Source organism: Staurois parvus, unplaced genomic scaffold, assembly GCF_062004578.1.
Source record: "Staurois parvus isolate SC_StPar_1 unplaced genomic scaffold, SC_StPar_1.0 ptg001190l, whole genome shotgun sequence".
In the NCBI taxonomy this organism is placed as follows: domain Eukaryota; kingdom Metazoa; phylum Chordata; class Amphibia; order Anura; family Ranidae; genus Staurois; species Staurois parvus.
The window spans coordinates 571917-584200 of NW_028318986.1; the positions used below are offsets into that span (position 1 = coordinate 571917).

At 46.1% G+C, this 12284-nt stretch overlaps 1 protein-coding gene across 2 annotated transcripts in view; it reads left to right on the forward strand.

Moving 5' to 3' along the window:
- Positions 1–12284, forward strand: part of LOC149438488 (von Willebrand factor A domain-containing protein 5A-like) — a 52169-nt gene that overhangs the window by 3251 nt on the left and 36634 nt on the right. For both annotated transcript variants that reach the window (XM_089659792.1, XM_089659793.1), the window contains exons 2-4: positions 1656–1858; positions 6790–6893; positions 9524–9732. In XM_089659792.1, coding sequence (XP_089515918.1) covers positions 1656–1858; positions 6790–6893; positions 9524–9732 — 516 coding nt within the window. The remainder of the gene's footprint in view (positions 1–1655; positions 1859–6789; positions 6894–9523; positions 9733–12284) is intronic.

The window sequence follows — 12284 nt, forward strand, 5'->3', positions numbered from 1 at the left end:
GTCAATATGGTCCTGCTGCGGTGCACATGTGCTGGCAAGAAGCACCTGACAGAAGGAGAGAACAGAGCGATGACTTTTACTATACACTACAAGATTTTATCTGGTTCACAACAAGTGTCCGTGGAAATACCCAGCTGGCTGGCAGTGGATGTGCCGGTCTGTGTATCATAATACGGACACATCCAATGCCAGCCAGCCATGACCCTTCCCAAGTCCTCCTGATGGGCACTCCTGGATGTATAGGGTGAGTCTAATGGGCACTCCTGGATGTATAGGGTGAGTCCGATGGGCGCTCCTGGATGTATAGGGTGAGTCTAATGGGCGCTCCTGGATGTATAGGGTGTGTCTGTTGGGCACTCCTGGATGTATAGGGTGAGTCCGATGGGCACTCCTGGATGCATAGGGTGAGTCTTTTGGGCACTCCTAGATGTATAGGGTGGGTCTGATGGGCGCTCCTGGATGTATAGGGTCAGTCCGATGGGTGCTCCTGGATGTATAGGGTCAGTCCGATGGGCGCTCCTGGATGTATAGGGTGAGTTCGATGGGCACTCCTGGATGTATAGGGTGAGTCTGTTGGGCACTCCTGGATGTATAGGGTGGGTCTGATGGGCGCTCCTGGATGTATAGGGTCAGTCCGATGGGCGCTCCTGGATGTATAGGGTGAGTCCGATGGGCACTCCTGGATGTAAAGAGTGAGTCCGATGGGCACTCCTGGATGTATAGGGTGAGTCCGATGGGCACTCCTAGCTGTATAGGGTGAGTCCGATGGGCACTCCTGGATGTATAGGGTGAGTCCGATGGGCACTCCTGGATTTGTAGGGTGAGCCTCATGGGCACTCCTGGATGTATAGGGTGAGCCTCATGGGCACTCCTGGATGTATAGGGTGAGTCCGATGGGCACTCCTGGATGTATAGGGTGAGCTTACTGGGCACTCCTGGATGTATCGGGTGAGTCCGATGGGCACTCCTGGATGTATAGGGTGAGCTTACTGGGCACTCCTGGATGTATAGGGTGAGTCCGATGGGCACTCCTGGATGCATAGGGTGAGTCCGATGGGCACTCCTGGATGCATAGGGTGAGTCCGATGGGCACTCCTGGATGCATAGGGTGAGTCCGATGGGCACTCCTGGATGCATAGGGTGAGTCCGATGGGCACTCCTGGATGTATAGGGTGAGTCTGATGGGCACTCCTGGATGTAAAGGGTGAGTCCGATGGGCACTCCTGGATGTATAGGGTGAGTCTGATGGGCACTCCTGGATGTATAGGGTGAGTCCAATGGGCACTCCTGAATGCATAGCGTGAGTCCGGTGGGCACTCCTGGATGTATAGGGTGAGTCCGATGGGCACACCTGGATGTAAAGGGTGAGTCCAATGGGCACTCCTGGATGTAAAGGGTGAGTCCGATGGGCACTCCTGGATGTATAGGGTGAGTCTGATGGGCACTCCTGGGTGTAAGGGGGACTCCTATATTTTTTTTTGACTAGTAAACTTTTTTAAAATCTATAATGTTGCCATCAAACTTGAAAGGTTTGGAGACCCCTGAGCCGAACTAAGCACAAAGTTGGAAATCCCCATCTCCTAAGTGTTCACCAGATTTACAGCTCAAGTTACTAGACACAAATATCATTTTCTTCTTCTCTTGTGTGTGTCCAGTCCCTCTGCAGGGGATCTGGGTTGACGTCCAGGTGAAAGGCTTTGTGACGGATGTAATGGCGACTCTCAAATATAAGAACAAGGAGGAGAAGGCGGTGGAAGCGGTCTTTGTCTTCCCCATGGATGAAGACTCTGCCGTCTACAGCTTTGAGGCCACAATAGAGGGGAAGAAGATTGTAGCCGACCTTCAGGAGAAGAAGGAGGTAATGAGGATTGCAAGACAAACACAGTAGAACATAATACAAGTTTCACCTGAGACATGATTATACGCTCTTTGGCTTTTCTTTAAACTGGTAAATAATTATACATTTTTTGGCCTGTAGTACAATCACTGGGTCACCCTTTGTTTTTTATGGTAATGCCTGGGATCTTTTGGAGCCCCGTATATCTACAGTATGGCCAAGGATGTAAAGTGCCCACATGGGGCTCTGCCACTTGATGGTTGAATAGGAATTGTAACGGAACCGGACCCCGACTGCGCTAGGGTATTTCCGTTATACTCTCGCTTCCCTATCCGAACACAGATCCACGGACACCACCGCTGACCATACAGGTAATAGACAGTACCAGACTTCATAAGACAGGAAGTAGAACTGCTTTATTTTAACACAAACACAAGATATATACACAGGGCAGGGAAATACAACCAGGAACAGGAAACACATCAGCAGGCCGACCCACTGGGGGGAAGGGCTGCCGGAAACACTCCCCACCAAACCAAGACACACAATAGAACAAAGGGATACACCACATGGCAGTGAACAATGGACAACCCCCACACCCAACCTATACATGTCTACACAATATCAGGACAGACCATCCTGTACCCCTAACAGGCACAGGGTGGGTTACACATAAGAGGAATCTGGGGAGCTGATACAGGGATCCCCCCACCCCAAAAGTCACTCCCGTCACAGGAATGTAGTAATAACATTTGTCCAGATTGCTTTGTAGATGAGATATAGAATGTGTGTTCACCAGTTGGGCCAAATTATCTACAGATTTTCCGATGTATATCAGGATTTATGATCTCTAGTCAAAGTCAGGCATCGGCTGTTACTTCCTTTCTATTTTCACAGAATTCACAGAAATACGAGACACAAAATGTAGAGTTAGTTGGAATTTGGTAATGTAAATAATGTACACTATAGTACACCATAGCTGGATCAGTAGTTTTCTATGTAGTCTATAATACAGACTTGGCCAAAAATATTGGCACCCTAGCATTTCTGTCAGATAACGCACCACTTCACCCAGAAAATTGTTGCAATTACAAATGTTTCGGCATTCTCATGTTTATTTTTTTTTTGTTTGTATTGGTATGACACAAAAAAGTGGAGAAACAAAAAGCCAAATCTGACACATTCCACACAAAACTACAAAAGTGGACTGGACAAAATTATTGGCACCCTCAATTTAATGTTTGGTAGCATACCCCTTGAAAAAAAAAACTGAAATCGATGAGTTTCGTCCACCTCTCTACTGGAATTTTGGAGCACTCGTCTTTCGTCAACTGCTCCAGGTCTCTCAGATTGGAAGGGTTCCTTTTCCCAACTGCTGTTTTGAGATTCCTCCACAGTAACTCTATGGGATTGAGATCTGGACTCATTGCTGGCCAGTTCACTACTCTGCAACGCTTTAAAACCATTTCTGGGGGCTTTCTGATGTGTGCTTTGGGTCATTGTCCTGCTGCAAGACCCATAACCTCTGATGGAGACTCAACTTTATGACCCTAAATTCCACCTCAGAATTCTTTCATAATGCCATGCACACGGCCAAGACATCCAGTGCCTGAAGCAGCAAAGCAACCCCAAACCATCAGTGACCCTCCACCATGTTTGACTGTAGGGACTCTATTATTTTCTTTAAACGCCTCTTTGCTTTTTCTGAAAACAATAGAATGATGGGCTTTACCAAAAAGCTGGAATTTTGTTTCGTCTGTCCACAGTGCATTCTCCCAAAAGGACTTTGGCTTCTTCAGGTAAGTTCTGGCAAACTCCAATTTGGCTTTTTTATGTTTCTGTGTCAGCAGTGGGGTCCTCCTGGGTCTCCTACCATAGCATTCCTTTTCATTCAGATGGCGACGTATAATGCGAGCTGACAGTTTACCCTATGCCTGAAGATCAGCTTGAATTTGTCTAGAAGTTGATTGAGGTTCTTTATCCACCATTCGAACAATTCTTTGTTGCAATCTTTGATCAATTTTTCTCTTTCGTCCACGTCCAGGGAGATTAGCTACAGTATACAGTAAGTGCAATCAACGAGCGCTTCAAACAATAGCAGCTATAGCACGTAAGGCAACCAAAATATAAACCTCATAAATATATGTATAAAAAGTGCAGCTCTAAAAGGTATGTACTCCAATAAATATGTTAAGATCAATATGTACTCCGGTCCAAATAAAAGTAATATAAGTAATATAATAATACAATATTAAAAAGATTAAAAATAAATTAATTAATAAAATGGTGACAGTTCGTGATGGGTGGTCAATACAGGAGTTGTTAGTGACTTCACAATCCAGTGGTCTGGTGACAAATAGTAAAAATATGCACTCACCAGATGCGTATCTTTAATACGCATGTGATAAATAAACCAGAGGTCCCCCTCATGGGATGGGATGGACGAGCCGGGCCGTCTTAACGGACTCTCCTTCCTCTGGGTATAGAGCAGCCAAACCGTTGTCTCCCTCTAGGAAATGGACAGGGTACTGGGCAGCTTACAGCAGGACGTGCGTCATCCTTAGGAATGGTGTCACGTATCACAGACTCCTGATACTTGGGCTCTGGAATGGATGTTTGGCTCACCAAAGAGCCAGCAAGAAAAAGCCCATAGTGTAGTAGTTTAAAATTGGCATTTATTAATCCACGTGGTAAACAATTCAAATGTAGATAAAAGCAGGTAAAAACAATTACTGACCAATGTGCAATAGACGTTGGCCACGCCTTTCTGATGAAGTGCTATCGCACGAAACATGTTAAAGGGGCCTGCACACCGTGATGTCTATTGCACATTGGTCAGTAATTGTTTTTACCTGCTTTTATCTACATTTGAATTGTTTACCACGTGGATTAATAAATGCCAATTTTAAACTACTACACTATGGGACAGGGGCGGACTGACAACTCATGGGGCCCCCGGGCAATAGGGGATCATGGGGCCCCTGTGTCCTCGCCCACACTCAAACCACACCCAAAAAAGCCTATGAAAGCTACCAGTGGCATCTCATGGGGCCTCTTACTGACCCCGGGCCCTCGGGCAGTGCCCGAGTTTTCGAATGGTCAGTCTGCCCCTGCTATGGGCTATTTCTTGCTGGCTCCTTGGTGAGCCAAATATCCGTTCCAGAGCCCAAGTATCAGGAGTCTTTGAGGCATGACACCAACCCTAAGGATGACGCACGTCCTGCTGTAAGCTGCCCAGTACCCTGTCCATTTCCTAGAGGGAAACAACAGTTTGTCTGCTCTATACCCAGAGGAAGGAGAGTCTGTTAAGACGGCCCAGCTTGTCCATCCCATCCCATCCCATGAGGGGACCTCTGGTTTATTTATCACATGCTTATTAAAGATACGCATCTGGTGAGTGCGTATTTTCTACTATTTGTCACCAGACCACTGGATCGTGAAGTCACTAACAACTCCTGTATTGATCACCCATCACGAACTGCCACCAATTTATTAATTTATTTTTAATCTTTTTAATATTTTATTATTATATTACTTTTATTTGGACTGGAGTACATATTGATCTTAACATATTTATTGGAGTACATACCTTTAACGGTGCACTTTATATACATGGATTAGGTAAAGTGCCCTGGGCTGTAATCTTCTTGACAATGTTGCGCACAGTGGACACAGAAACATTAAGATCTCTGGAGATGGACCTGTAACCTTGAGATTGTCCGTGCTTTTCCACAATTTTTGTTCTCAAATCCTCAGACATTTCTTTGCTGCTCTTTCTCTTCTCCATGCTCCATGTGGCACACAGAGACACACAACGGAAAGGGAGAGTCAATTTTTCACCATTTTAACTGGTGTGATTTCTATATTGTCAGCACTTGTTAATTGATACAGGTGAGTTTTATTACAAATTTCAGGAGCATCACAAACTTGGAATGCAATTATTTCTTACAATTTTAAGAAAGTGCCAATAATTATGTCCAGTCCATTTTTGTAGTTTTGCAAACATTTGCAATTGCAGCAGTTTTCTGGGTGAAGCGGGGGATTATCTGACAGAAATGCAAGGGTGCCAATATTTTTGGCCATGATTGTATATATGATATATATATTTGAAACAGTGTTCATACAGTTGTGCTTAAAAGTCTGCAGAAATTGAGAAATCGTGACATTTTGGCATTTCTATTGAAAATATGACTGATCATGCCAAAGAAACTGTCTTTTTATTTAAGGACAGTTATGATATGAAGCCATTTATTATCACCCAGTTGTTTTTGCTCCTTTTTAAATCCTAATGATAATGGAAATCCCCCAAATGGCCCGGATCAGAAGTCTCCACCCACCAGATCAGAAGTCTCCGCCCCCTGAACTGTTTGGCCTTGGTACAGACACACAAGGTGACACACACGGTCAGGGGCGGACTGACCATTTAGGCATTCGGCACTGCCCGAGGGCCCGGGGTCAGTAGGGGGCGCCATGAGATGCCCCTGGTACCTTTTTCATAGGCTTTTTTGAGTTTGGGGAAGGACACAGGGGCCCCATGATCCCCTATTGCCCAGGCGCCCCATGAGTTGTCAGTTCGCCCCTAGCTGGGGGGTTTACTGGATGTAGAAAAAAACACCAAAAGCCAAAAACGTCCCGTGTGCGTGAGGACACATAAGTGGACCAAACCAGATCAAAAAAAGGTAAGTACACAGTTCTTTATACAGCGCATGCAGGACAGGTAGAAAGAGGGGGAGGGAACATTTTTTAAGATGTGTCAGGCTTTACGACCACCAAATTGGGAAGTGGAATGGAAACATTCTATGACACGTCGGGCAACAGCTAAATGTGTGAGTTTGTCCGTAATAGAATATTTATGTCTAGAAAAGTGTTTTACTGCTGAAAGCTATCTGTTACTATCACAGCATTAAGAGATTTTTTGATTTACATTTTCTTTCTTTTTTTTTTTTCCCTAGGTGGGGAAGGAAGCTGAAGGTGAGGTCTGTCTGCAGTACACGTTTAAGGATGAAATTATAAAGAACAGCCTTCATTTTCTGCTGGATGTACAGAATGCAGAGAGGTCAATACTTAGTATGAAACTACATGAATGAGAAACATTCCCGAGATTTTAGGGCCACCACCAGCAGACTGGCAGAGCTTTGGTTTCCTATCACTCTGTCCATCTTCTTTTAGATCCATCCACAGTCTGCAGAGTTCTGGTCTCCTCATGCATTGACTATCCTCTCTCACCCACCACCCATAGAGCTCTAGTCTCCTCATTCACTGTCTATCCATTTTACCCCACCACACAAAGATTGGCAAAGCTCCAGTCTCCCCATTCACTGTTTATCCATTTTACCCCGCCACCTACAGACTGGCAGAGCTCCAGTCTCCTCATGCACTGTCTATCCATTTTACCCCGCCACCCACAGATTGGCAGAGATGTAGTCTCCTGATTCACTGTCTATCCATTTTACCCCACCACCCACAGATTGGCAGAGCTCTAGTCTCCTCATGCACTGTCCAGGGGCGGACTGACCATTCGAGCACTCCGGCACTGCCCGAGGGCCCGGGGTCAGTAGGGGGCCCCATGAAATGCCCCTGGTACCTTTTTTATAGGCTTTTTTGAGTGTGGGCAAGGGCACGGGCCCCATGATCCCCTATTGCCTGGGGGCCCCATGAGTTGTCAGTACGCCCCTGGCACTTTCTATCCATTTTACCCCACCACCCATAGATTGGCAGAGCTCTAGACTCCTCATTCACTGTCTATCCATTTTACCCCCCCACCTACAGATTGGCAGAAATTTTGTCTCCTCATTCACTGTTTATCCATTTTACCCCGTCACCTACAGACTGGCAGAGCTCCAGTCTCCTCATTCACTGTCTATCCATTTTACCCCGCCACCCAAAGTTTGGTAGAGCTCTAGTCTCCTCATTCACTGTCTATCCATTTTAGCCCACCACCCTCAGATTGGCAGAGCTCTGGTGTCCTCATGCACTAATCCACCTTCTCTGACCTGCCATTCATTACATGGCAAAGCTCTGGTTTCCTCCTGCTCTGTCTACCTTCTCTAACCCACCATTCACAGACTGGTAGAGCTCTGTTCTCCTCATGCTCTGTCTATCTTCTCTCATCCATTATCCAAAGACTTGCATAGCTCTGGCCTTCTTATGCACTGCCTATCCTTTTTCAGGTGAAAGATAGTAGATGACTGCACTCTGGTAAAATTAACTTCTTCATTGTAGTATGTCTATCAAAGCAAATACAATACAGCAGGAGAGCTGAGACTGTGGACCAAGCGCTTACTCATAGACTCTACGGGGTTGATTTACTAAAGGCAAATAGACTGCGCACTTTTCAAATTTAAAGTTGAGTAAAAGAGGATGGGCGAGCATCTGGTGCTTGGAGGTCACAACCAAGGAAATGTCATAATGCCACATCCCAATTGTAGGATAAACATGTCAAAAATTGCTAATGGACTTTTTAGGCACATAAACTCAGTACACAGAAAATAAAAGCAATTGCTACTTTATTAACATATCATATCTAAAATATTTTTTGCGTATTTAAAATTGCATTGCACATTGAATCACAGCATGTTTCCCTCCATCAATTAGAGAAATTGTAGGCTTTTCCATTGGAAGTTTGGTAAAGATGGTAGACACCAGGGGCGGACTGACAACTCATGGGGCCCCCGGGCAATAGGGGATCATGGGGCCCCTGTGTCCTTGCCCAAACTCAAAAAAGCCTATGAAAAAGGTACCAGGGGCATCTCATGGGGCCCCCTACTGACCCCAGGCCCTTGGGCAGTGCCCGAGTTTCCAAATGGTCAGTCCGCCCCTGGTAGACACAATCCACTTCCTTCAAAGTGAGGAGAATATCCAAGCTGTATAGATGAAGCCCAACATGTTTCCTCCAGGACTTAGTAAATGAGGTAAAGCTTCACTTTGCAAAGAACACCCAATGAAGTGCAGGGAAAACAAAAAAAAAAAAAAACAGCCATTTTGCTTGCACGTGATTGGATGATGGAAATCAGCAGAGTTTCTGCACATTTACTAAGCTCTGGAGCAAATGCTCTTGCAGAGTTCAACTACACGTTGCCAAGTGCACAGTCTATTTCCCCCATAGAGTAAGCTCTTGGTAGCGTGAAATGCATCAGAAGTCTCACCTCTCCTGCTGTATTGTATTTGCTTGGATGGACATACTATGATGAAAAAAGTTGAATGGAGTGCAGCAATCTACTTTCTTTCATGTGGTTTTTACAGTCACTGGCTGGACTAGCACCTGGTCTTTGAGCAGGTAAAGGTAGACCTACCTTAACAAGTACTGCAAATTATTAATCCTTGGGGCAGCACAGTGGCTAAATGGTTAGCACTTCTACCTGGCAGTACTCGGGTCGTTGGTTCAAATCCCAAACCACGGCACCACCTGCCTGGAGTCTGCATGTTCTCCCTGTGCCTGTGTGGGTTTCCTCTGGGTACTCCGGTTTCCTCTCACACACCAAAGACATGCTGGTAGGTTAATTGGATCCTGTCTAAAATTGGCCCTAGTATGTGTATGTATGAATGTGAGTTAGGGACCTTAGATTGTACGCCCCTTGAGGGTTAGGGACTGATGTGAATGTACAATATATATGTAAAGCACTGCGTAAATTGATGGTGCTATATAAGTACCTGAAATAATTAATAAATAAATAAATCCTTTTTCAGGCCCACCATCCACAGACTGGCAGCCAAAGCTGTGATCGCTGAACTGGAATATGGAACGGAGTCTCAGTCTGAGGAGGTGAAGAAGAAGATCTTGGAGACCAGTCTGCAGTCTGGTGTGGTCTCCTCTCTCACAGCCTATGTAGCCGTCAACAAGGACACCAAGACCCGTGTGGAGGGTCCTCCCTTGCACAGGGATATCCCAATTGAAAGTATGTATTTTTCACATTTGAATGCCGTTCTACAGCAGAAGATAACTGCATGCCCCATCATGGGGAAGGCATGAAATTGTTACTTCCACCTTAGTTCATTATCAGCTGTGGCTATGGGAAATCTTTGGAAAAAAAAAACCAAAAAGTGCAGCGCTGCCCCCTAATAATTAGATCAATCGGAATGTAAAAATAAATAAATAAAGTATATCAATACATTTGAGTAACATACATCATGACACAAACACGAATAATAAATAGACAAAAGTGCACAACAGCAAAAATGTGAAATCCAGCCATCCTAATCATCAGAGAAATCACATCCAAACCAATGTGCGTTAACCACTTGGTGACCGCCTATAGCAGATATACTGTGGCAGAGCGGCCGCATTGCGCGGGATCACGTACATGATCCGGCTTTATCGGGTGGGGGGGGTTGTATGCGCCCCGGCTCGGCTGCCATTCCCTCCAGCACAAGTCAGTCAGTGGGTCCCAGACAATGATTTATGACCGGGACCTACTGATCATCTGAACGAATGACAGAAGTAAGCCCTGTGTTGGTAAACAGCACAGGGCTCTCTACAGACAGTGGCGATGTGCCGTTTCTTTTCTCCCTGCAAAGCACGGAGTAAAAAACGGCATGACTAGGGTAACCTATATGTCTCCAAGTCATTCTAAATTTTACCATAGATACCCTTCCCAACTTATACTAACTAAGAAATGACCAAGGAGCCAATCTGGAGAAAATTGGCCAGCTTGGCCATTTATTAACAATTAACCAAAATAACATTCTTTAACCCCTTGGCGTCGGCGCCTCCCAGCCCTTTAAGGGTTTCAGAAGCCGGGAGGCGGGGCAGGGTTTTAGGGTCATGTGACCGGCATGATTTGCCGTCACGGTGGTCACCTGATCGGGAAAGGTCCTGATCGAAAGAAGAGATCGGGACCTTTCCGTGAGCAGTGGACGTGTGCTGGGAGCGCGCAGGGCGCGCTGTCTCAGCACATATGTTTTTCTTAATTGCACACAAATGTGCGGCTGCTCGGCTTCAATAGCGGCCTTCAGCTCTTCTGCATTGTTCGGTCTCACGTCTCTCATCTTTCTCTTCGCAATGCCCCATAGATTCTCTATGGAGTTCAGGTCAGGTGAGTTTGCTGGCCAATCAAGCACAGTAATCCCACAGTCATTGAACCAGGTTTTGGTGCTTTTGGCAGTGTGGGCGGGTGCCAAGTCCTGCTGGAAAATGAAGTCAGCATCCCCATAAAGCTCATCTGTGGAAGGAAGCATGAAGTGCTCCAAAATCTCCTGGTAGACGGCTGCGTTGACCCTGGACTTAATGAAGCACAGTGGACCAACACCAGCAGATGACATGGCTCCCCAAATCAACACAGACTGTGGAAACTTCACACTGGACTTCAAGCATCTTGCAGTGTGTGCCTCTCCTTTCTTCCTCCATACTCGGGGTCCTTGTGCCTCTCCATTCTTCCTCCATACTCGGGGTCCTTGTGCCTCTCCATTCTTCCTCCATACTCTGGGTCCTTGTGCCTCTCCATTCTTCCTCCATACTCGGGGTCCTTGGGCCTCTCCATTCTTCCTCCATACTCGGGGTCCTTGGGCCTCTCCATTCTTCCTCCATACTCGGGGTCCTTGTGCCTCTCCATTCTTCCTCCATACTCGGGGTCCTTGGGCCTCTCCATTCTTCCTCCATACTCGGGGTCCTTGGGCCTCTCCATTCTTCCTCCATACTCGGGGTCCTTGGGCCTCTCCATTCTTCCTCCATACTCGGGGTCCTTGGGCCTCTCCATTCTTCCTCCATACTCGGGGTCCTTGTGCCTCTCCATTCTTCCTCCATACTCGGGGTCCTTGGTTTCCAAATGAGATGCAAAAGTTGCTCTCATCAGAAAAGAGGACTTTGGACCACTGAGCAACAGACCAGGTCTGTTTTCTTTAGCCCAGGTAAGAGGCTTCTGGTGTTGTATGTTGTTCAGGAGCGGCTTGACAAGAGGAATATGACATTTGAAGCCCATGTCCAGGATCCGTCTGTGTGTGGTGGCTCTTGATGCACTGACTCCAGCCTCAGTCCACTCCTTGTAAAAGTCCTTAGCACTTTTGAATGACCTTTTCCTGACAATACTTTCCAGGCTGCGGTCATCCCTGCTGCTTGTGCACCTTTTTCTTCCACATAACTTTCTATTAATGTGCTTTGATACAGCACTTTGGGAACATCCAACTTCTTTTGCAATTACCTTTTGAGGCTTTCCCTCCTTATGGAGGGTGTCAGTGATGGTGTCAGGTCAGCAGTCTTTCCCATGATTGTGATTCCTTTTGAACCAGACTGGGAGACCATTTAAAGGCTCAGGAACCCTTTGCAGGTGTTATGGCTGAATGAGCTGATTAGAGTGGGACACTTTGAGCCGAGAATATTTCACCTTTTCACTATATTCTCATTTTCTGAGATTGTGGATTTGGGGTTTTCATGAGCTGTAAGCCATAATCATCACAATGATGACAAATCACGGCTTGAACTATCTTGCTTTGCATGTAATGAGTCTCATATATT